General features: G+C 43.5%; 1 protein-coding gene across 18 annotated transcripts in view; it reads left to right on the top strand.

Annotated features, from left to right (window-relative positions):
* pnpla7b (patatin-like phospholipase domain containing 7b) overlaps positions 1 to 25,754 on the top strand; it is a 496,626-nt gene that overhangs the window by 86,295 nt on the left and 384,577 nt on the right. For all 18 annotated transcript variants that reach the window (XR_011356222.1, XR_011356233.1, XR_011356243.1 and 15 more), the window contains 2 exons: positions 3,619 to 3,759; positions 16,048 to 16,207. Coding sequence is in view for 10 of the 18 variants with exons in the window: in XM_069933113.1 (XP_069789214.1) it covers positions 3,619 to 3,759; positions 16,048 to 16,207 (301 nt within the window). In the remaining 8 variants the exon portion in view is untranslated. The remainder of the gene's footprint in view (positions 1 to 3,618; positions 3,760 to 16,047; positions 16,208 to 25,754) is intronic.

Below are 25,754 nucleotides of genomic sequence, written 5' to 3'. Positions count from 1 at the left end.
GTGACTAATGGACTGCACAGGGAGTTGTGCTTGGGCCCAGGTGGTGTACAATCTGTAGTGGTGATTTGACTGAGGGGATAAATGTCATATTTTCAAGTTTTTGTGCTTCGGTATTATGTAGGATTCTGAGCACTGAGGAGGATGTCAAGAGGCTTCAAGAGGAAATGAAAAAGCTGAGTGAGTGGGTGAGAATGTGACAGAATGTTAAGTGGAAGAAATTAGAAGTTATCTACAGAAAATGTAAAAGCAGAGGTTTTATTAAATGGTGACTGGTTGGGAAATGTTGATGATCAAAGGTGCATTCGCAGCAAGCAGTTGGAAGGGCAAGTATCATGTTGCAGTTCATTACTAAGTGATTTGAGTTAAATGTAAAAATGCCTTCCTGCAATTACTTTAGACCTTGGTGTGTGCAGTTTGGTGCTCTTTACCTACAAAGGATTGGTTACCATATTGGGAGTGCAATGAAGAGAAGGTGGGTCAGCTGAATGAAGAGAGAACTAGTAAACAAAGTGAGTGTACACTTTTTTTTGAATATTTTATTTATGTTGTAAGAATATAGGATTCCAAATAATAACAATAATAACAATGAATATAAAATCATAGAAAAACATTCATAAGATCCTAAAAAAAGGAAAGGAAAATCCCTCTTCTCCCAGCGACCCCTCCCCAGATTCAAAAGAAAAGGGGACAGACTTCAGGGAATAGAGGGAGTTTAAAAAAAAGAAAACCAAGAGGCGCAAGATTTGATATCTCAGAGACACATCATTATAAAAGTATTAAATTTCTAATAAGGAGAATACTAATTGACAAATATCAAAATAAATTATACAATCTAAACATTTAAGTAATTTAAGTAAGGTTGCCAAATTCGACGAACATACTATATCTATTCCTAAGACTATAAATATTCTTCTCAAGGGAAATACAAGTTTGCACTTCCATGTTCTAATGATCAATGTGAAGTAGGGAATTGGCTTTCCATGTAACCGCTATACATTTCCTGGCTATTGACATTGCAGATATAATAAATTTAGATTTACTTCTGGAGAAGTTAACTTTTATAACTGCCAAATTCCCCAGAAGAAACAATTCCGGGTCTAGAAGGAACTTCACTTCCACAATTTTTGTCAATACTTCCCCCAATTCTATCCAAAAGGGTCATAATTTCATGCATTATCAGGTGGAATGTGAAAAGGTACCAACATCTAATCCACATTTAAAACACCTATCAGAAAATTCTGGTTGATTTTTAAGTATCTTTTGAGGTGTGAGATATAATTGGTGCAGAAAATTGTAATGAATCAGTCTATATCTAGAATTAATTAAGGTAGTCGTACTATCAATGGATAGATCTGACCAGCATTGTGGACCAATTACAATGCTCAAACCCGATTCCATCTCTCCCTTGATCTATATAGTCCAGATTTTGGGCTTTGATCTTGGATCAGAGAATTTATATTAGAGGTAAATTTGGTTGCATTCCCCTTTCAAATTAGAATTATCATGTCTGAGCACCTGATCGTTAATATTAGGTGTGTGTACACTTGACTTTAGGTGATCCCAGAAAAATATGCTGCATCCTCGCAGCACATGGCAGGCACAAGGAAGATTCTTGCCCTGGTTGAGGGATTCAGAATCAGGGTGAGGGGCAAATCATTTAATGTGGCAATGAGGACCACTTTGATTGCCATGGCATAGAAGGCAACAAGCCAAATGCTTGTAAATATAGCTGGATATGAGATGGTCAGCATGGGAATGTTGGGTTGAAGAGCATGTGTAATTGCTGTATGACTGAGAATCCAGTGCAAGGGTGCGCTATCTTTGCAACACGCTTTACTCCCAGAGAGATGTGGAAACATTCAAAGAGAGACTATAGATTACTGGGTATTTAGATAATTGGGACACTTTGGGTGGGTGGGGGGGGTGGGGAGGGATAGTTCAGGAAAGGTCATCTGTGATCTGAGTGAAAGACGGAGCAGGCTCAAATTACCTGAGGTGTCGCTGGTAATGATTATTGTCTTCTATAGGAAGTGAGTTTATTGAAACCTGGGATTGAGAGTTGAAGGGAAATGGCTGAAAGCAATGGATTTTTGGAGGGGAATAAGGGGCAAGGAGTGGCTGGGGGTGAAGGCCATCCATTGGAGAAAGGGAAAACTGAGGGTTGAGGGCGATTCATAGGGGGAAGAGGAAACTGTGGGTGAGGGTAATGCATTGGGGAGAGAAAGTCTGGGGGTGAGGATGATGCATTGGGGACTAAAGAGGCTGGGGGGGGCGAATATGATGTGGGAGAGGGATGCTGGGGGATGGGGGGAATACAAGGGTGATGCATTGGGGAGAGGAGGGGCGAGGGCAGTGCATGGGGGTTGATGGCAACGCATGCAGGGGCAAGGGAGGCTGGAGTGTGCGAGTGATGCATTGGACGAGGGAGGCTGGAGGGCGAGGGTGATGCATTGGGGCGAGGGAGGCTGGGGTTGCGAGGGAGATATATTGCAAGGGAGACATATTGGGGCAATGGAGGCTAGGGGTGAGGGCGACGTTGAGGGGGTGATGCATTGGGGGTGAGGGAGGCTGGGGGTGGTGAGGGAAGCTGGGCGGTGAGGGCGATACATTGGGGGGCAAGGGAAGCTGGGAGGCCAAGGGAGATGCATTGGGGCAATGGTAGCTGGGGGGGGCGAGGATGATGCATTGGGGTGAGAGAGGCTGGGGGAAATGTAATATATTGGGGAGCGAGGATGATGCGTGCAAAAAGTGGGCTGGAGGGAGGTGAGGCTTGGGTGGGGCAGGGTGAGGGGGATGCATTGGAGGATGGGAACAATCTGTTCTATTGAATATTTGAGGTTTGTATGTTTTTCTTGTCCCTCATCCCTCTTGTCTCAGAATTGCTCAATGACCTTTTTGCACCTGCAAAATTCCCACTCTTGTTGTATGATGGTTGCATTCATTTAAAACGTGAGGGATTTCCAAGCAATGGCATGTTCTGTGTGTAGGTGCGTTGCTTTATATGTCCACTCAATAGGTAAACTGGAGTTCCAAGTGAGTAGCAATGTGGATGACAAGTTGCAGGTCTGTATGTTGTAGTAAATTCTGCTTCCAAGGTGGTCTTGATTTTTGGTTTACTGCATTTGGTTTACTGTTCCCTTGATTGGTAGATAACATCAGAGTTCTGATCTTACGAATGTATCGATATTCGTGAAGTGCTGAGAAATGCATTCTTGTTCAGATCTGGTTTTGGTGGATATGTTATACCTTTTTTTTGTTTTCTTTAACTTTTGTGGTTTGGTTATTTTGTCTCTAAGATCCTCAAATAGAAGTAGCTTTTTTTTTAACTTGATGTATCATAAATGCAATCACTTTGGGAAAAATTGTGTGTTTGAACAGATTGCACTCCTTGTTGGAGTTGGTCAATAGGGGGCCATTTCATTCAGAGCGATGGGCTGAAGATTTTTGTACTGAGCATAGCAATATGTTATAGTTAATAATGATCATTATGTTTATGTTCGGTTTACTTGAGGCATTAATTATATTCGTGTATCCCAGCAAATTTAACAAGAATGAAAAAAAAACATCGATGACTTGTCTCATTGAAATGTTAAAATGGTTTACTCGTCTTCTTTGTAGGATACTCCAGCTCAAGAAAGAACCTCCCATATTGCAACCCAAGGAGCCTCCCTCTTCATTACTTGAAGCTGATCTGACTGAATTTGATGTGAAAAATTCTCACCTGCCTTCCGAGGTTCTTTATATGCTCAAGAATGTAAGGTAAGCCTTGGACCAGAAACTCATGGAGTTGTGCCAACAGGGTCACATGGTCTGCGTGCTTGTATTGTGTGTCATGTGTTAAGGGAGTCAGACTGAATCTAATACCAGCTGATGTGCCATTACAATCTTGGACTCATCTCCTATTGATAGACCTTGTTTCCTTCACCATCAGCACCGGTGACAGTATCAAACAGAAGCAAGTAGCAAAAGCATGAAAGCAATAGTGTCAGCCAAGGTTCAAGGTTCTTGCTTCTGAATATTGTGGGTTTGTTTTACGTTGACACTTTAAACAAATAATCAAGACTGACTCTCCAGTGCAATTACGAGGAGATTTTAACCTGAAACTTGAGAGACATGGGAGACTTCAGATGCTTGAATCTGGTGCAACAAACAATCTGCTGGAGGAACTTAGTGGGTTGAGTAGCATTGTGGAAGTAAAAGAGTAGTGATCTTACTGGCTCTCTCCACTCTACACTCTGCCTTGATGAAGGGCTTCAGCTCGAAACAAAAACAATATTATTCTCCTGCCGGTGCTGCTCAACTTAATAGTTCAAATTTATCGTCAGAGTACATACATTGACATCACATACAACCCTGAGATTCTTTTTCCTGTGGACAAGATAACAGTTCAATTTATCGGTAGTGTAAACTGTACTCAAGACAAGATATGTATACAAAAGAGAGAAATATAAACAAAGAAAGAAATGTAAACTGTGCAAATACAGAAAAATATAAATATTTAGTAATAAATAATCTGCAAAGTAAGAGTCCTTAAATGAGTCTCTGATTGAGTTTGTTGTTGAAGAGTCTGATGGTGGAGGGGTAGCAACTGTTCCTGAACCTGGTGGCACAAGTTTTGGGACACCCATACCTCTTTTCCTCAAGGCAGTAACGAGAATTGAGCATGTTCTGGGTGATGTGGATCCTTGATGATTGCTGCTGCTCTCTGACAGCAGTGTTTCATGTAGATTGTCTTGATAGTGGGGAGAGTTTTGCCTTCAATGTACTGGGTTGTGCCCATTACCTTTTGCAGGGCTTTCTGATCAGAGGTATTGGTGCCCCCATACCAGGTCATGATGCAGCCGGTGAGCATACTTTTCACTACACAGCTTTAGAAGTTTGCTAAGGTTTCCAATGTCATACTGAATCTCAGCAAACACTTGAGGAAATACAGGTACTGACTTGCTCTCTTCATGATGACATTAATATGTTGGGTCTTGGAAAAATGCTCTGATAATGACTCCCAGGAACTTGCTTACTTCCTCCAGCACAGTGTGTTAAAATGAAGTTTCATCTGCCTCTTCAGGCACTCAAGCAAGTTCCACACCTTTGGCTGAAAAATGATGGGGTGGTTCTCTCTCGTTCTGTGGTACCTGTCAATGAACATTGTTAAAAGGATAGGCCTATCATTTGTGACATTGATGTTTATGGGAACTGACATTTTTCCAAGAACTGCTGGGTCTCCTGCATGGAATGCTGATGAGAGTGCAAGTGTTTCAGGATCTGTAAGGCACTTGGGGAAGTAGCGGAAGAAGCTTTCTTAATTCAATTTCCCTTGCACATCCATTTGAATGCATGACAAAAGAGGTCGTGATCAAACTCATAATTCTGGTTTCAGTTGCTTAATTCAGGTACCCATTCAGCCCATGGGGTCTATGCTAGTGGAGAGTGCCATCAATTCCATTCTCCCTCTAATTTTCCCTGTAGCTTTGCAGTTTATTCAATCTTGCATCCTGCCTGGATTAGAGGATATGAGCCATGGGGTGAGGTTCAACAAACTTGAGTTGTTTTCTCATTGGAGGCTGAGGGGAGTTGTGATAGAAGTTTATAAAATTATGAGGGGTGTTGATAGGGTGGGAGTGTAAAGTATCAAATACCAGAGGACGTGTTTAAGGTGATGGGGGAAAATTTAAAGGGGTTGTGTGGGGCAGGTTTTTGCAAAGAGAATGTTTGGTGCCTGGAATGGGTTGGCAGAAGTAGTGGTGGAAGCAGATATGACAATAACATTTAAGGGGCTTCTGAGAAGAGATGTGAATATGCAGAGAATAGAAGGCACTGTATTCTGTGCAAGCAGATGCATTAAAGTGTAACTTGGGCATTGTGTTCAGTGTAGACATCATAGGTCAAAGGTTTACAATACTGTTGTTTGTATGTTCCATGTCCATCAAGTCCTCTTCTTTTGTTAATTGCCGACACCAAGGAGTAAATTGCTCCAACTGCTTCACTTCCATGCACACCTTTATGGTGTCGGAGGAAACTGGAGTGTCCAGCTGAAACCCCCAAGAGGAGAATGTGCACACTTGCCCCGCCACACCCCACCTCTCTTCCTCCCAAAGAAAGAACCTGAGGTCAGAATTTCTGGCCTCTCCATGCTGTTGTACTGTCATGCCACTCTCATACAAGATGGTCAGGTTGCAGGTCCAGTACTCTTCCTCGTTCTGGTTACTGTGTGGCATGTAGAGCTAACTATACTTGTAGAAATGGACGATGGCTCTATTGAATGAAGATACTAGCAGGATGAGAAGATGAAGAGTTCAGGTCGATAAGAATGGGAGTGAAATTGAACAAGGCAGCTAAGCTGCTAATGCTTCTTATAATCACTTGAATCTTTTTTTCTGAACAAGATTTTCATCATGTCTGCCCTATATAGATTAATGGTATCATTAATTTTAAAGCTAAATGTGTTGGGTAAACTATTTCTAAAATGTTTACGAGATTACGAGATTGAGATGTACTCGGAAAGGATTGACTGATTGACCTGTCTAATCGTTTCACTGTGATTATCATCTGACCACGTAGCATTTTGGAAATGTTGGAAGCTCTGTTGCTGTGGAAGGCACAGCTAGAGGAGGCAGATGCCTGGATTTGGTCCTGATCCTGTCAATATGGAGTTTGCTTGGTCTTCCAGTGACCTCGCAGGTTTCCACACGCATCTCCAACATGTGCAGATTGGTTGTTTAATTGGCCATTATAAATTGCCCTTGGTGTGTTGATGATTGGTAGAATATGGGAGGAGTTGATGGGAATGTGGGAGAATTTTTTTAAAAAAGGAATTAAAATGCAGAATTTATGTAAATAGTTAATGTTCGGTGCAGATTCTAGAGTAAAGGAACTTTCTTTGTGCATTTGTCAGTAATCAGAAAATGACTGGATAATATCACATCTGCATAAAGAGTCTTTTCTACATACAGGAGTAAAACATGAAAGTGTGCAGAACAAACACCTTGATGAAAGGCTCAAGCCTGAAACATTGGTTATGTATCTCTATCTTTGCAATATAAAATATTTACATCTTTGTCCTGTTGAGTTTCTCCAGCATTGTACTTTAACATCACCACCTGCAGTGAACACCATCTTAACTTGGAAATATGCCACTGTTCTTTAACGCTGGGTCTATATCCTAATATTGCCCACTGAAAGACATTGAATACTTTTACTGGAAGGCCTGTAGTCTGTTCAAGCAGGCAATTTGTTACAACCAAAGAGAATTGAACATCGCCAAATGCCTGAATATATGGCATTGAACCAATGTTAGGATAGGTAATCAAATCTTCATGTAAGTTTTTGAGAACAAAGGAGGAGAAAAAGGGAGCCAGTTTATGGAGGAATCTCGAAGCTGCTTTTCCTAAAGTTGCGTGAATGTGTCGCCATAATGGTGCACAAAAGTGGTCAAAAATCAAGTGCCCAGACTTTGAGGTGGAGTGTGGGGATGGAAGAAGAAAACGAAAATGATGTGACATTGGAGCAAGGTAAAGGATTTTAAAATTGAAGCATTTGAGTGTTGAAAGTCACCGTGAGTTGGGAGCTATGGAAAGCAGTTTATGAATCAGGATCAGATTTATTGTCATGAACATGTATCACAAAATTGTTTTGTGTCAGCAGTATTGTGCAATTACAGGTGCAAATTGCTATAAATTACAAATGTGTAAGTACTAGTTTAAAAAATAAATAATTAGTACAAAAAAAGACAAAAGATCACCAACAATAGACAGGGAGCCTCTCCCACACATAACAGCGACCCGTCTTCCTCCCTCCCCACCCCCACCACCCTCTGGGAATGAGGCGGGAGCTGTCTGCCACTGGGAGCGAGGTTAAACTCCTGTGAAACTTGATGACGTTGTCATTGATGAGAACTCTACTATCTTTGGCTTGGCTTCGCGGACGAAGATTTATGGAGGGGGTAAAAGTCCACGTCAGCTGCAGGCTCGTTTGTAGCTGACAAGTCCGATGCGGGACAGGCAGGCACGGTTGCAGCGGCTGCAGGGGAAAATTGGTTGGTTGGGGTTGGGTGTTGGGTTTTTCCTCCTTTGCCTTTTGTCAGTGAGGTGGGCTCTGCGGTCTTCTTCAAAGGAGGTTGCTGCCCGCCAAACTGTGAGGCGCCAAGATGCACGGTTTGAGGCGATATCAGCCCACTGGCGGTGGTCAATGTGGCAGGCACCAAGAGATTTCTTTAGGCAGTCCTTGTACCTTTTCTTTGGTGCACCTCTGTCACGGTGGCCAGTGGAGAGCTCGCCATATAACACGATCTTGGGAAGGCGATGGTCCTCCATTCTGGAGACGTGACCCATCCAGCGCAGCTGGATCTTCAGCAGCATGGACTCGATGCTGTCGAGTACTTCGACGTTAGGGATGAAAGCGCTCCAATGGATGTTGAGGATGGAGCGGAGACAACGCTGGTGGAAGCGTTCTAGGAGCCGTAGGTGATGCCGGTAGAGGACCCATGATTCGGAGCCGAACAGGAGTGTGGGTATGACAACGGCTCTGTATACGCTTATCTTTGTGAGGTTTTTCAGTTGGTTGTTTTTCCAGACTCTTTTGTATAGTCTTCCAAAGGCGCTATTTGCCTTGGCGAGTCTGTTGTCTATCTCATTGTCGATCCTTGCATCTGATGAAATGGTGCAGCCGAGATAGGTAAACTGGTTGACCGTTTTGAGTTTTGTGTGCCCGATGGAGATGTGGGGGGGCTGGTAGTCATGGTGGGGAGCTGGCTGATGGAGGACCTCAGTTTTCTTCAGGCTGACTTCCAGGCCAAATATTTTGGCAGTTTCCGCAAAACAGGATGTCAAGCGCTGAAGAGCTGGCTCTGAATGGGCAACTAAAGCGGCATCGTCTGCAAAGAGTAGTTCACAGACAAGTTTCTCTTGTGTCTTGGTGTGAGCTTGCAGGCGCCTCAGATTGAAGAGACTGCCATCCGTACGGTACCGGATGTAAACAGCGTCTTCATACACTATCTATACACTGGGAATTGACATTGAACAGGTGCTCAACTGGACCAGCCATATGGATGCAAGAAGGAGTGGAACTGGGTATGCTGCATGGAGTGACTCATCTCCTGACGCTTCCAGTGTTCACAAGGCTCATGGCAGGAGTATGATGGAACATACTTTATTTGCCTAGATAATTGCAGCTTCAGCAAATCTTGGGATGATTAATGCCTTCTGGAGCAAAGTAGCCCACTTGATGGCCTCTTCATTAACTGTCCTTACTGTTTATTCCCTCCACCGTTGGTGCTCAATGGCTGGAGTGTTTCTGCCTTTAGAATTGCTCACACAGGCTACACTGATAGTACATCCCACATTTGCAACCTCTACCAGATGCATAAGAACTTGGTCATAACAGATTCTTCTCCAGGCCACACACCATCTTGAATATCCTTATCCATCATCTGGATTGAACAGCAGCTTGGAAATTCTTCCACCAGAGGAGTGCAACAGTTCAAGAATTGAATTAGAGTTAAAGTTCAGATTTATTGTCAGAATACAGACATGTATTGGCTTTAGAAACATTGAGTGTGAGATAGCTGTTTATGCACCATTCACAAAGTTTTTAATCTTTCTTCTGTGTGCCGACACATTGCCACTTTTCATACAACGCACTGCTGTGGTATCATTAGAAAATTTGTAAATGATATTGTTGTCCTGAGCCAGGGTGAGTGGAGCAGGGGGCTAAGAATGCAGCCCTGTGGTGCTCTGGTATTGATGGAGACTGTGGAGAAGTTCTTACCGATCCTTAGTGATTGTGGTCTGGAGGTGAGGAAATTCAGGATCCAGTTACACATTGGTATATTGAGTCCTAGGTCTTGGATTTGGCTGATCAATTTTGAGGGGATGATAGTGTTAAATGCCGAACTGTAGTGGATAAAGAACATCCTGATGTATAAATCTTTGCTGCACAGGCTTTCCAGGACTTTGTGTAGAGGCAGTGAGGTGGCCAGCAATGTCCAGTTTTTGAAAACAAATTACAAAATTAATAAAAATGCATTTTCACTCTTTTTTTAATACAAGTATGATTGGCAGATTGTTTCATGCTGTGGATATGGGTTTGTTTTGCAAAGATCAATTTCCATTTGGCATGCTTTGCTCAACTATTCAGCTCTATGAGCAGCTAGGTGACGCTGCAACATTGCTTTTTAAATCACTACTCTGTTCAGCCAACCATCTGTTTTCTTGTTGCAAGCATTTAATCTGGCTCAGGAGTGATGAAGGAGCATTAGGGGATTCCAAGTCCAGATTTAAAGCAAGTTCTTAGCCAATTAATCGCCACAAAAAGGTAATGGACAAGTACCAAAAATAAATCTAAACCTGGTCTGTCTCATCAGATGGAAGTTTATTGCTGAAGTTTTAGATCAATTCTGGACACCTATATCAAAGGAGTATCATATTGGCTTTGGAGAGTGTGCAATGAAGTGCGTCTCTTGATTCCTGAGCTAGAAAGATTAATTTGAGACATAGATTAATCTTGTGTACTCTTGTATAAAGAGGATTGGGGATAACCTAATGGATGTGGTTAAGATGATTAAATAGATCAACAAAGTAGATTGGGAGAATTTTTTTTCTTCTCTCGTGAGTCCTGAGAGCTCTCTCTCTCTCTCTCTTTCTCTCTCTCTCTCTCTCTCTCTCTCTCTCTCTCTCTCTCTCTCCCTCTCTCTCGCTCCTCCCCCCCCTCCCCCAATAGCTATTGAAGTTTGAAAGGTCAAGTGTAAGATCAATTGAAATTTTCAAATCTGCTCTAGAGTATTATAGAACAAAGGAAGGAACAGCTCAGGTATGCTCTAACTGTATGATGGGATGCAGGCTTTGAGAGATTAGGTGACTTGCTCCTGTCTCTGTGCTCTACTGTGGAAAGTATTAAGGACTGTCATGGTCATTCCTTCTTGAAAAAGAGGCAGAGAAAATTTAAGTAATTACAAAGGGCATTGCCAGCAAAGTTTAGGACACCGGCTATCTGCTTGTTGTTAGCTATGAAGTAAAATGGCTAGAGAGAGTTGATCTTAAAATTGCAAGTTCTGATGAGCCCTTTATTCAAAAGCAATGACATCACTTGAGTCCATTTTGGTAGCAGTGCTAGATTTTTTAGAAATGAGAAATATCTCCTCTTACATCATAAAACAGATGATATCTTGGGCTCTCCATTAATTTTATTCAAGGAGAAACATAAACCTTTCACTTCATTGCAGCCTAAGAAATTGTAAATGTCTACTTGAGTCAGAGCAACTTTTGAACTATTTAGTATTTAATGATCAATAAATTGAAAAGAATATATAAAATATTAAAAATTTCAACTCTATCGCTACCTTGACTTAAGCAGCTAGCTTTTCCTCAGATGCCTGTTTTGATCACTTTAAACTGTATGTCAGCTCACATACTGACAGATTTGGGTACTTTAGTGCTTTCAGCAATAGGGTTTGTAGATTATAGAAAGCACATAAAAGATGAGCTTAAGGAAGAGTAAAACAAGCAGATGCTACCCTCTATCTTTCCACCTCAACTCGTGAACAGATATTAAAGGTTAGTCAACTCTTAGGAAGCATACCAGTTTTAATTTCCATTTTTGTGTGCACAAGTGTCTACAGTTTTCATTTTGTCTTGGGCAGGATGTAGATAGATAGATGGTCTATCTGTTCAACTGTGGTGTTCAACCTCCTGAAAATTTTAAACATTGAGTCCAGTTCCAAGATGTCCTGATGAAAATCAGTCTTCAAGCATGTTTGGCCTGTTACTTTGACATAGGTTTGTTCTGTCAATTGAAAGGCAGCCATTAAATGTTCCCTCTGACATTGGACAGAAAGTGTTGAGGGATAATGGCTCATCAGTAGGGAAGATGGGCCTTCATTGCTCTGATCACTTTAATTTCTACCGTCCTCTAAAGATCATAGTTGAACTTTAAAATACCAAACTGTTCACGATCCATAGATCTTAAATAATGAAAATGCTAAAAATCCATAGCTCTGAGTACAAAGAATTCTTGTAATTTCAGTCCTAACTGGCACTGGTGCTTGTTCTGTTTTTGGCCTCTGGTATTAAGCATACTAACCAAGGAAAGCAGCTTTCAGAATTCATGGAATCCACTCAAAATATTGTATTTGGATGTAGTAGAAATGATCATTAAGTTAACAAATCGCATTAGCTGAGTTCTTTATAGTTTGGAAGCAAGTCAGGCTGTAAAGAGACGTTGATATTTATGTGCCACAGTCCTAAGAATTACACAGAAACAGGCCCATTGGCCCAACTTGTCCACGTTCAGCCCACATTTTTATAAACCTTTCGTATCCATGTGCCTGTCTAAATGTCTCCTAAATGCTAATAAATGTCCCTGCCTCTACGACTTACTCTGGCAGCTCACTCCATACACCCACCACCCTCTGTGTGAAAGAAGTGGCCCTCTGGTCCCTTTTAAACCTTTCCCTTCTCACTTTAAATTGATGCCCTTTAGCATTAGATTCACCTAATCTGAGGGAATAAAGGCTATAACTATTTACCTTGTCTATTCCTCCATGATTTTATAAAGGTCTGGAAGGTCCATGCATAGACTCCTGCACTTGAGGGAGAAAAGTCCCAGCCTTTTCTTATAATTCTCTCTGAGTACATCCAAGATCCTTGAAGTTGCAGTTGTATTTGCAAATTTGATCATCATGGTGTAGGTAGGATGTGATTGACCTGGAGAGGGTGCAGAGGAGATTCACAAGGATCTTGCCAGGGATAGAGCAGTTCAGTTATGAGGAGGGATTGGAGCAGCTGGGTCATGATTGAGGTACGGGTATACCCTGCTTAACGAAACTAGAGCATTCCTATGAAACCTTTTGTAAGACAAAATAGTGTAAAGTGAAAACCCATTCATGACTATTGCAAATTATTTTCATAAAAGCAAAAACCCATTCAAATCCTTTTGTAAAAGCGAACACAGGTTTCTTCATAAAAGCAAATTTTCATAAAGTGAGTATTTGTAAAGCAGGGTAAACCGGTATATAAAATTATATAGATAAGGTAAACTGAGGAAATGTTTCCCCATGACAGATGTAGATAAAACTTGACATTATGAATTTAGGGTGAGAGATATGATGGGAGACCTTCTTTATCCACACACTGGTCAGCCCCTAGAATGCACTGGCTGAGAGAGTAGTTTCAGTAGGGTTACTGACACAAGTTGAGAAGCACTATGCACCAAGTGGTGGAAGATGGGAATAATCTCTGAGTCTGTTGTTTAGAAGCCTGATGGTGAAGGAGTAGCAATTGTTCATGAACCTAGTGGTATGTGTCTTGTGGCACCTATACCTTTTTCCTAATGGCAGCAGCGAGGACAGAGCATGTTTTTGGTGGTGTGGATCCTTGAAGATTGTTGCTACTCTCTGATGGTAGCGTTCTATGTAGATTTTCTCGATCGATGGGAGAAATTTGCCTGTGATATACTGGGCTGTGTCCACTACATTTTGAAGGATTTTCTGCTCACAAATATTGGTGTCCCCAACTGTGATGCAGTTGGTCAGCACACATTCCACTACATATCTGTATATTTATCAAGATTTTCTGAGGAAGTAATGGCCCTGACATGCTTTCTTTGCAATAACACAGTATGTTGAGTCCAAAAAAGGGGCTATGAGATAGTGACTCCCAGGAATTTAAACTTTCCCACTCTCTCAACCTGTAATGATCACTGGATCGTACCCATCTGGTTTTCCCTTCCTAAAGTCCACAATCAGCTCCTTGGTTTTGGTGACATTTGGTGGTAAGGTGGTTTGTACTCCATTCAGCCAAGTTTTCAATCTCCCCCCTCTCTGCTGACTCATTGCCCCTTTTTATACAATCCTTCACTGTCGTATTGTCAGCAAATTTATAAATGATGTTGTCGTACCTAGCCACGCAGTCTTGACTGAAGGAGAGTCGAGCAGGGTGCTAAGAATGCAACCCTGTGGTGCTCTAGTATTGATAGAGATTGTGGACAAGATGTTCTTCCCAATCCTCACTGAGTGGGTCTGAAGGTGACAAAATCCAGGATCAAATTACAAAGTGGGGTACTGAGGCCAAGGTCTTAAGAGTTTGTTGATCAGTTTTGAGGGGATGGTGATGTTGAATGCCGAACTGTAGTCAATAAAGAGCATCCTGATGTATGAATTCTTGCTGTCCAGGTGTTCCAGGGTTTTGAGCAGAGCCGTAGACCTGTTGCTGCATTAGGCAAATTGTATTAATTTGGTTTAATACAGAAGAGTGTTGTGTATGAGTTGCACCAAATGGCCTATTTCCCTGTTGAATGTTTCTATGATTCTGTAATGTTACAATCTGGAATAATATATACAGGGTTAATAAGCCATAGGTTCAATCCCTGGTCTGTATTGAGAAGTCTGTGTGTGTGGCCAAGATGCCAGCCAGATAAGAGAAAAAGGACAAATTACAGTCTGTTGATTAGGAGTCTGAAGGTGGAGGAGTAGCAACTGTTCCTGAACCTAGTGGTACGTGTTTTGTGGCACCTATACCTCTTTCCTGAAGGCAGCAGCGAGAACAGAGCAGGTTCTGGATGGTGTGGATCTTTGATGATTGATGCAGCTTTCTGCAGTATTCCATGTAGATTTTCTTGATGGTGGGGAGAATGTTGCCTGTGATGTCCTGAGCTGTGTCCACTACCTTTTGCTAGCTTTTCTGCTCAGAGGTATTGGTGTCCCCATACCAGGCTGTGATGCAGTCAGCATATGTGTGCAAGTTTGCCAAGGTTTCCAATCTCATACTGAACCTCCTCAAACTCCTGGTGCTGACATGTTTTCTTTGCAATGACATAGTGTGTTGATAACTCTGCATCTTAATCTTTGAATCTTGGATTCCTGAAAATTGCAAATTAGGTAAAAACCTATGCAGCCCTGGCAAAGATAAATGAAATCATTGCATAGTCTACTCACATCTGCTGTCTAAATCCATGCACTGAATGGATGAGAGCTGATTGTCAAGAACAAGGTACAAAGAATGAAACTTGCTCAATGCAGTTTCCCAGTTAAGTAAAACAGATGTGCATCAATTTAAGGATAATTGGAAAAGTAGGGTAAAATGGGTTATAAAAGGGAGAGAAAATAAAATAATAAATATTTACAGTTGGCCAGTAGTGCAAAGATGTACTGAATCACTTGTGCAAACAGATCCATGGTGTGAGTTATGCTTTGAATGATACAGGGATGTTCAAGAGCCTGATAGCTGTTGGGAAAACTGTTCTTGAACCTGGAGGTGATGGACTGTTTGTTCTGCCTGAAGGTAACAGTGAGATGAGAGTGTGACCAGAGTGATGGGTATCTTTTTGGGAATTTGACTGCCTCTTTGCGGCAACAGCTTGCACAGATGCCCTCAGTGGCCCAGAGGTCTGTGTCAGGTCAGATTTGGCTGTATCTGTTACTTTCTGCAATCTTTTTGGGGTTTGGAGTTTCCAAGCTAGGCTGTGCTTTCCTGTTAGTTTACCTGTAAAAGTTGAACGTAGTATTCGTCAACATGTTGAATTTCCTCAAAATCATAAAGCTGGTGTCCTTTCTTCATGGATGTCTCTCTGCTGGTCTTAGGAGTGGTTCTCCAATATCCTCGGCAGTCAGCACCAATTCCAGAACACACAACCTCTAAATGAGGATGATGGGGTAAAGTCCTCTGGAGTAGCAGCATTTCCACCCCTGACCAGCTAGTGCTCTGGTAACTGACTTGATAGATTGCAATAAACTTCATGTGTGGACATAGACTGTTGGAAGATTATCAGCTTTTATTGCAGTGAGATTAGGCTCTGCAAAGTTGTAAGTATTGCTCGGAATGTAATACTGTTAGTATTATGTCTTTCTCTGTGGGTCTCCATGCAATGGTTAATGTCAACTACGCATCCGAGTTGGGCAACCTGATGGTTTTGGTTCCATGAGATATGAATGTCAGCATGAGCGTAGTGTTAAAAAGCTTGAGAGTCCAGCCAATAACAAAACTGTCTCTATTGTACATCAAATGACCTGATGTGTGACTTCTGCTCTTTGTGCTAAATTTATTTTTTTTATACTTGCAGGGTATTGGGACACTTTGAAAAGCCACTGTTCCTGGAATTGTGTAAACACATGTTCTTTGTGCAGCTTCAAGAAGGGGAGTACATTTTTCGTCCTGGCGAACTGGATGACAGCATCTATGTGGTACAGGAAGGGAGGCTGGAACTCTGCATCAGTGAGCATGTAAGGAAGTTGTCCCCTACCACACTGCAGATTTTACCATCTAGAATTCTTTCCATACAGCTGAGCATGTCAAGTAAAACAATTCTAGTTGATTTTTTTTAAAATGTGCTACCTTTTCTATGTTTTGCTATTAATGTTAAATTTGTTCTTTAAGAGGAGTTGCACATTTAGTTTGTGTGTGTGGGGATAAGCTTACAGCTTGTGGTAATGTTTCAACTTTGACAGAGGATTGAATTGTGTCATCATGCACTCTAAATCCTTCCAGACAGCTGCTATATTACTGCCAAAGCTCCCATCATGTTATGGAGTGATCTGTCCATGTTAATTCAACTCCTTCCTGTTACCAGCGTCACCAACTCTTCAAGCCAAATTCCATTGTTATAAGTTATGTTACTGACTACAGCTCCACCAGTGTTAATCTTTGTCCTTTGAGCTGTCCCACTCCTGAACTAATTTAAACCAGTGTTATTTATTGGTACTGAAGCTGACCTAACTCTTTTTTTTTTTAATTATTGAATATTTATTTTCTGTATTGCATAGTCAGTTTGTTTACACTTCTCTCTTTTGTATCTTTTCTTTTTTTTTAAATTTTTTTTTTTACACCATAAATCACATTAGCCATGATATACACTATTTCTTTTTCACACATATACAGTGACTTTTTCTCCCCCCCCCCTTTCCTCCCAAACCACCCCCCCACCCCCCCCTCTCATCCATTTTAGGTATACAATCTAGGTTGCATTAAGCCAGTCAGACAATGTTGTCATTCAACAAAATTACACCAGAAATTCTACTGAGTCCATTCTTTTCTTTCCTTCTCCTTCCATCAACTTAGGTAATGTTTGTCCCCGGTAGGTTTTCGCTATTGTATTTAATGTAAGGCTCCTATACTTGTTCGAATATTTCAATATTATTTCTTAACCTATATGTTATTTTTTCTGATGGAATACATTTATTCATTTAAATTTAGTAGTTTCTTCCTTTTAATTTGGTTATGTATTCCATTAATATTTAAAGACATATAGTTCAGCGTAGCCCTTTTATATTTTGTTTATCTTCTCTTTCCGTTTTTCCATCATTACCTTTCCTCCTTTTCCATTTCTGTTTTCTTATTTTCAACTCTTTATAAGACAACATTCCTACAACATCCAACATTTTCCTTATTCTCCTATTTCTATCTTATTTATCCCCAATCTCCCCTTCACCTCCTGAGTTGTCCTTTATCCCTTGTCGGACAACCACATCTCCCCTCTCCATTTGGATTTGCGAATCCACTCGCAAGCGTCAACTGATTTTGCAGTGACCGCTATTTCCCCCCACCCCGCCTCCCCCAGAAAAGATTTCACTTTTCATATGTCACAAAGGTCACTCTTTTAATTCCCTCCTTATTCTCTCTATTCCATTACCTTCCCTTATTCATTCTTGTCTATACTATCTATATTTTCCTCTAAGTACAGATACATTCATGTATGCTCATTGTCTCTATTCACTCTTATACCTCTTTACCTGCATACATATCAATCGTGATCATTTTTACTCTCATTACCCATCTTCATCCCTCAGTCTATTTTTGTCTTTACCCACATACATATCAATCGTGATCATTTTAACTCTCATTACCCGTCTTCCTCCCTCAGTCTATTTTTGTAATTGTTCTGCAAATTTTCGTGCTTCTTCTGGATCCGAGAATAGTCTGTTTTGTTGTCCTGGAATAAATATTTTCAATACCGCTGGACGCTTTAGTATAAATTTATACCCTTTCTTCCATAAAATCGCCTTTGCTGTATTGAACTCTTTTCTCTTCTTTAGGAGTTCAAAACTTATATCTGGATAAATGAAGATTTTTTGCCCTTTATACTCCAGTGGTTTGTTGCCCTCTCTTACTTTTTCCATTGTCTTCTCCAGTACCTTTTCTCTTGTAGTATATCTTAGGAATTTTACTACAATAGTTCTTGGTTTTTGTTGTGGTTTTGGTTTAGAGGCCAATACTCTATGTGCCCTTTCTATTTCCATTTCTTGCTGTAGTTCTGGACATCCTAGGGTCTTAGGGATCCACTCTTTTATAAACTCCCTCATATTCTTGCCTTCTTCATCTTCCTTAAGGCCCACTATCTTTATGTTATTTCTTCTGTTATGGTTTTCCATTGTATCTATTTTTTGAGCTAGTAGTTCTTGTGTCTCTTTAGTTTTTTTATTAGATTTCTCCAATTTCTTTTTTAAGTCTTCTACCTCCATTTCTGCTGCTACTGCCCGCTCTTCCATCTTGTCCATTTTCTTTCCCATTTCTGTTAAGGTCATCTCCATTTTATTTATTTTCTCTTCTGTGTTGTTTATTCTTTTTCTTAAATCCTTAAATTCCTGTGTTTGCCATTCTTTAAATGACTCAATGTATCCTTTAATAAGAGCAAGTATATCCTTTATCTTGCCTTTCTTTTCTTCTTCTATTTCCCTGTACTCTTCCTCTTCCTCTTCTTCTTCCTCTGGGTTGACCATCTGTTGTTTCTTTGGTGCCCTTTCCTCCTCTCCTTTCTTGTTTCTATTGTCTTCTGTGGTGTCTTCTTGCTGCAGGTGTTCTGCAGCTGTCGTTGCCGGCTGTGGAGATCGACTCCCCAGTTGGTCCCCCCTCCCGTCGGTGTGTTTTTTTTCATTCACATCGCGCATGCGCGAAGTATCGCGCATGCGCGGTTGCGCACTTTTACTCGGCTCTGCGAGCTATTTTTGTAGTCCATTATTTACCGACCTGAGGGAGCGGGTTTCTCTCTCCGCAGCGGGCCTCTTCGGACAGGTAAGGCCTTCACCTTTTTCCTCCTTTGTCTTCTCTTCCTCTCTTCTTACCGTTGCTTTCGATTTTTCTTTTTTTGTCGCCATCTTCTTTCCACCTTTATACTCACTTTTCTGTAACTTTTATTTCTGTGCCTTTGTGTTTTCCTTTGTTTTTCCCGACTTTTCTGGAGAGGGCTGGAGTTCACCGTCCGGCCACTACTCCATCACGTGACTCCTCTCACCTAACTTTTTTGAAGATGCAATTTCTTTCTGCTTATACACTCTAATACAGACATGCATTGACATGCGTCCGGCTGAGCCACTCTGCAAGTGAACCGCTTTACGGAGCTGAGGACTTGCAGGGTCAGAGAGCCCCGATGTACTGGGCGTGGTTCCACCCCTCAGGGTTGACATCATTTCTGTACCGGGTGTTGCAAGCGTCGTTGGGACCTGGAAGATATAAGCACACATGCGAGTTTGATTAAAATCTGTTGGTTTAGCTCATTCATGGCTGCCAGTGTGGTTTGTTCACTGCATCTCCTCGTTGCCGCAGTGGTGACCCCGACGTGCCCAAACGGCAATTTTGGACCCAAAAATGAATGAAGCTAATGTACCAAGTGTGGTCTAACTGAAACTGCCTTCCTTTTGGACCTCACAGTTTGTGTTCTAGTTCGAGCAGGCGAAGGCCCAGTTCCATGTCAGGCAGATCACCGCGGACACCACAAAGTATTACAACATGGTCAACCCACTTGGACTAGAGACCGCTGGAAGAATGATAAATTTCCTGCATCAACCCCCCTGCCATTGGCAGGTACGAGGCTGTTGAAGTGCTCCTCAGCCGTACTTTTGGGCTTTCCCACCGTGAATGGACAGCACAGCTGCTACACATGGACGGCCTAGGCGACCGAACACCATCTGCTCTCATGAATGATGTGCTGACACTTATGGACAGCCACAAACCCTGTCTGCTGTTTGAACAAATGTTCCTAGAGGAGATGCCAGAGGACATTCACCTGCTCCTGGCAGACGATGATTTCAGCGACCCCTTTAGGAAGGCAGTCTGCGCCAAAGTCCTCTGGCTCACCAAGCAACATGGCGGTGCCACTGTTGACCAAGTTGCTGCGTAATGCCAGGGCACTTGGTTGTCCCCTGCCCCAAAGAAGAGGGAGGTGATAGCTACGGCAGTTGAAAGCACGGAAAAGGAATGGTTGTACTACTACTACCAGACATGGGGTTCTGCGCTCTGCTGCTTCTTCCCACCTTGGTCACACCTGGGAAACGCCCAGGCCATCTGTTGCTAATGGCTGTAATTGCCACCAAGACAGCCTTCTCTACTTGTGAGACTGGCATTCCAGTCGGTGTTTCCTCATCAACAAAGGAGCAGAAGTAGCGTTTTGCCTTCCACAAACCGGGACATCTGTGCTGGAAAGTTTGGGCCTTTCATCATTGCTGCCAACAGCAGCAATATTGAAACGTACGGTGTTCGTACCATCCCACTTGACCGGCTTCTGTCACTTTGATTGGACCTTCATGTTGGCTGCTGGGCGTGGGCTTCATCCGAGTTCACTGCTACTCTCCCCACACCCCATCTGGACTTGGTGACTTTTTCTCAGAATGAGTATGTTGAACTCTTGGTGGAATTTCTGAGTATTGTCACCCCGCAGTTCTCTGTAGCTGTACCCAAGCATGGTGTCCAGTACCATATTCCCATGGAATGATCACCACTACACACCTGGGCACGCAGACTGCCTCCTGACAAGCTGCAGCTCGCCAAGGAAGAGTTGAAGAAGATGGAAGAGATGGGGATAGTTCGTTGTTTGGACGATCTATGGGAATTCCCCCCTACACATGGTACTGAAGGCTTCTGGGGAATGGAGACTGTGTGGAGATTATTGCTGGCTCAATGACGTCATGACTGCAGACAGACACCCAGTTTCTCACATCCAGCATTTTACTGCTAACCTTCACGGCGCTAATATCTTCTCCAAGATTGAATTGGTTAGGGGATACCATCAGATTCCAGTGCACCCCAGCGATATTCCCAAGACAGCATTCGTCACACCATTTGGGCTGTTCAAATGTCTACACATGAACTGAAGAATATGGCGCAAACGTTCCAGAGACTTATGGATTCAGTGGGCCGCGACTTGGATTTCGTGTTAATTTATCTGGATGACATTCTTATTGCCAGCCGCTTGAGTCAGGAGCACAGCACACACCTGTGTCAACTCTGCCAGCAGCTCAGCGGGTATGGCCTGGCTATCAATCCAGCTAAATGCCAGTTTGGCCTTACATCTATCAACTTCCTCGGGCACCAAATTGACCAACATGGAGCAGTGCCACTCTCATCCAAAGTGGTGGCCATATGCAAATTATCCAAGCCACCCTTGCTGAAGGGTTTACAAGAATTCATAGGCATGGTGAATTTCTACCATCGAGTTTTACAATGGCAGCCAGAGTAATGTAACCCCTTTTCAAATTTCTATTTGGACAGCCGAAAGATCTAAAATGGGATGAGGAGTCAACGGCAGCTTTCAAAAGGGCCAAAGACATGTTGGCCAATGCAATCAGATTGGTGCATCTTCGAGTCAACGTACCCACGGCCCTCACAGTCGATACATCTAACATGGCCGTCGATGGTGTCCTAGAGCAGCTGGTCGATGGAAATTGGGAACCACTCACTTTTTTAGCAGGCACTTAAGGCCCCCCAAACAAAAATACAGCATATTTGACTGAGAGCTCCTAGCCCTTTACCTCGCCATCTGCTATATCCAGTACTTCCAGGAAGGAAGAAATTGCACTGTCTTTACAGACCACAAGCCCCTCATGTTCTCCCATGGTCAGCAAGGCACAGAGGCATCTCTCCTATATCTCGGAGTACACTACTTCCATTAAGTACATTGTAGGCAAGAACAATCTCGTGACCGATGCACCATCTCGTACACCCGCTCATTCAATCAATTTTTTGTTTCCAGGGATTGACTACCCAGCCTATTGTACTACCATTTCGGGGCTCAAGCTGGAGGACGTGAGGTTTGGACCTTCCAGGGCTATGCTTCTCTGCGATGTATCCATGGGCCAACCTCAACCCATTGTACCTGCCACTTGGAGATGCCGTGTGTTTGACGCATTTCATGGCATGGCACACCCATCCATCTGAGCAACTATGTAGCTCATCACAGACAAGTTTATTTGGTATGGCCTGCGGAGACAGGTCGGCCACTAGGCAAGATACAGAGACATGTGAAAGCTCCTCTCCTTTCTTCTGATGCACTGGCATTTTGATCATGTTCATGTGGACATAATTGGACCGCTGCCATCTTCGACAGGTGCCAAGTACCAAGGCCCTCATTGTGAACTGGGTAGCTCGCTTCAGATTACCAGCTAACATAACTTTGGACAGAGGAGCACAGTTCACGTCAGCATTATGGATTAGCCCAGCTCCTCGGAACCCAGTTGCATCATACCACGGCCTACCACCCACAGTCTAATGGCTTTGTGGAGAGATTCAAAGGCCCAAATTGGGTAGATGAGTTACCTTGAGTGCTACTAGGTATACGCACTGCGTCGAAGGAGGATCTGGCCACATTCTCTGCTGAGCTTGGTATGGGGCTCCACTTACTGTAGTGAGCAAATTCATGCCAGCAACTCGGGGACAGGAAGACTCACCCACAGCATTCTAGATGCATCTGTGGGAAGAAGTCGGCACCTTGGCTCCTATCCCAACCACACCACACAGTCTAATTGCCTCCTATGTCCCGAAAGAGGTTAAGGACTGTCATTATGTTTTCATGAGGAGGAATGCACCAAACTGCTTCAGTGCTCATAAGGTGCTTCAACACAATGTCATGACGTGTGTCCTGGACATTGGGGGCGGACAACAAACCTTCATGGTTGACTGCCTCAAGCTGGCACACATCGACTTAGAGCAACCGGTGAGAGAAGCGTGCCCATGGCAGAGTGGTCGCCCACCTAAACATACAAGCTGTGTACTGTCAGATGGCTCATCACCTCTGAACACCGGTTCTGGGTTCTGGGGGTGTCCTGTGGCGGGCTGAGCCACTCTGCAAGTGGACTGGGTTACAGACCTGAGGACTTGCAGGAGGTAGAGAGCCCCAATGTACTGTGCGCGGATTCAGCCCTCAGGGCTGAAGTCATTTCCGTCCCAGGAGTCCCAAGCATCATCAGGAACTGGGAGATATAAGCGCATGTGAGTTTGATTAAACTCACTCACTCACGGCTGCTGGTGTGGTTTGTTTGCCGCACCTCCTCATGACTACACTCTACAACATAAGATACCATCACACACATACATATTTACATAAACCTCAATATTGTACATACATGTCAAAATACCATAGTTAATAAAATGTAAATACTGTACAGTACCTATAAAAAATATACATACACTGGCGTAAATTAAAATTTTTTTATTAAGCCCTTTTGATGACCTTGGTCATATCTGCGATAGGAGATTACTCAATCAGGTGCAAGTTGAGGTATGACTATATAAACTTCATACAGGAAAGGCAAAGATGTTAAGTATGCAATGTATTTAATAATAATAAAATTGTTAATGCCCCCAAGGCTCGACATAAAGTGAATATGGCAGTCATCTTTATATGCTGTGATCCTCCAAAAATAAAAATTATGGGCAATTTTCTGTGGTGGTGCAGGGGCAGTGGTAAATAGCATGGTTGGAGACTTTGTATTGCATTGAAACCATTGTAGTGTCACGTCTGTTATGGCAGCACTACGGAATAAAGAGATGTCCACACGGTGCGAGGATGAACCAATAAATGACTATTATTTGAATTGCTTGTGCTGCGTGCAGGAGAACGCCCACTTCCGGTGACGTGTGCACCACCTTCCAGAAGTGACATCAGCGCGTTGCGGTGTCACTCCCTGGCTGGCAGTGCACTACCCAAAAGTGGGGAGTTCCCCTGGGCAACACGTGGCGTCAACCGCGGGCATCTCCTCAGGAGTGAAGAGGGACCTGTGCCATTTTGAGTTGGATGACTGGGGCGGCGATTCGGCCTGTCTAACTGCATGATTGCTCGGCCCGATATACCCCCCCCCCCCGCAGAATCGCTGCTACCCTCTGAGCAGGTTACCGTACGTCTCTAGACAGGCAGCTTCTGTGTTAGACCTGGGGGTCTGGGGCCAGAAGGCCTAAGTCTAGTTGCGCTGCCTTGAGGCAGTCAACAGTGAAGCTGTCCTGTTGTCCGCCAATGTCCAGTGTAAAGGTGACGCCATCCCGCTGCAACACTTTGAATGGGCCTTCGTAGGGACACTGTAGGGGTCTTCCTTGCTGACCTCTCCGCACAAAGACGTAGTTGGTGGACTGTAGGTCCACAGGGATGTGGCAGGGTGAAGAGGCATGTTGAAAAGGTGGTGGGGGGTGCTTGTTTATCCACTTGCACACTCAACTTCTGGAGGTCATCTAGGGCGCTGGACTGTGGGGTGGGGGAGTTGAAATGAATGTCCCCAGGGATGGTAAATGGGAAACTGTACACCATCTTGGCAGACGAGCCTGGTAGGTCTTCCTTCGGTGCCTAAGAGCACCCATGGAAGTTCGTCCATCCAATTCAGGCTTTGCAGTCGAGCTTTCATGGCTGCCTGAGGGTGGTGGTGGAAATGCTCGACCAGGCCATTTGCCTGAGGGTGGTAGGCAGGGTGGTAGGCCATGGTGTGGTGCAACTGGCTGCTGCAGAACTTGGTGAGGTTAGTCCAGAGTGAGGAAGTGAAATGTCCCCCTCGGACCAAGGTGATGTGGGTCGGGATTCCGAACCAAGTGGATAAAAAGTGTCTGGTGCATGTCTCTGTGTCGCATGTGGGTAGAGTTATGGCTTCTGGCTAATGGGTAAAATGGTTGATTGTTGTGAACAGATACTGCATTCTATGGCTCACGGGGATAGAATACTGCTACTATCACTGCAGATGGGTCCAACAATGTCCACATGCACATGGTTAAATCAGCGCTGCGCCAGCTAGAAAATCTGGAGTGGGGCTTAGGTGTGTCTGTGCACCTTGGTGTGTTGGCACTGCAAACAGGTTTTAGTTCACAGGCAGAGGCTGTGCCACACGAATTTGTCAGACAACAGGCAGACTGTTGTCCTTATTGGAGGGGTGGGACAGGCCATGGATCTGGTCGAACACTGCCGTTGCCAGGTCGCAGGTAGGATGGGTCTGGGGAAACCGATGGATACATTGCACAGTAGGGATGGGCCTCCTGGTGAGGGGCAGAAATCACTGACCTTCAGGCTGGTGATGGCCGTCCAGTTGGCCTGAACGTCTGCGTCCTCCAACTGGTCCTTGGCCAGTTGGGCAACATTAAGCCCCCCCTGAAGTGGAGGTGATTGTGAGTCTGGATAACATGTCGGCCACCACGTTGGACTTGCCTGTGATGTGGAGAATGTCTGTTGTGTACACCGAGATGTAGGAGAGGTGACACTGTTGCCTCACTGACCATGGGTGTGAGACCTTGCTGAGTGCGAAGGTGAATGGTTTGTGTTCTGTGTAGGCAGTGAAAACCCTTCCTTCTAACATGAATTGGAAGTGTCATATCTCCAGGTACAGGGACAACAGCTCACAGTCGAATGCGCTGTATTTGAGCTCAGGTGTCCGGAGGTGTTTGCTGAAGAAGGTAAGGGGACGCCACTGCTTGTCGACCCATTGATCCAGCACTGCACCTACTGCTTGGTCTGACGTGTCCTTTGTAAGGGCCAGGGGTGAGGTTGAGTTTGGGTGGGCCAGGACTGTGGGTCATGCTCGTGCCGCTTTC

The sequence above is a fragment of the Narcine bancroftii genome, chromosome 1 (genome assembly GCF_036971445.1).
Source record: "Narcine bancroftii isolate sNarBan1 chromosome 1, sNarBan1.hap1, whole genome shotgun sequence".
NCBI classification, from domain to species: Eukaryota; Metazoa; Chordata; class Chondrichthyes; order Torpediniformes; family Narcinidae; genus Narcine; species Narcine bancroftii.
This window is presented reverse-complemented; position numbering and strand designations above follow the sequence as displayed.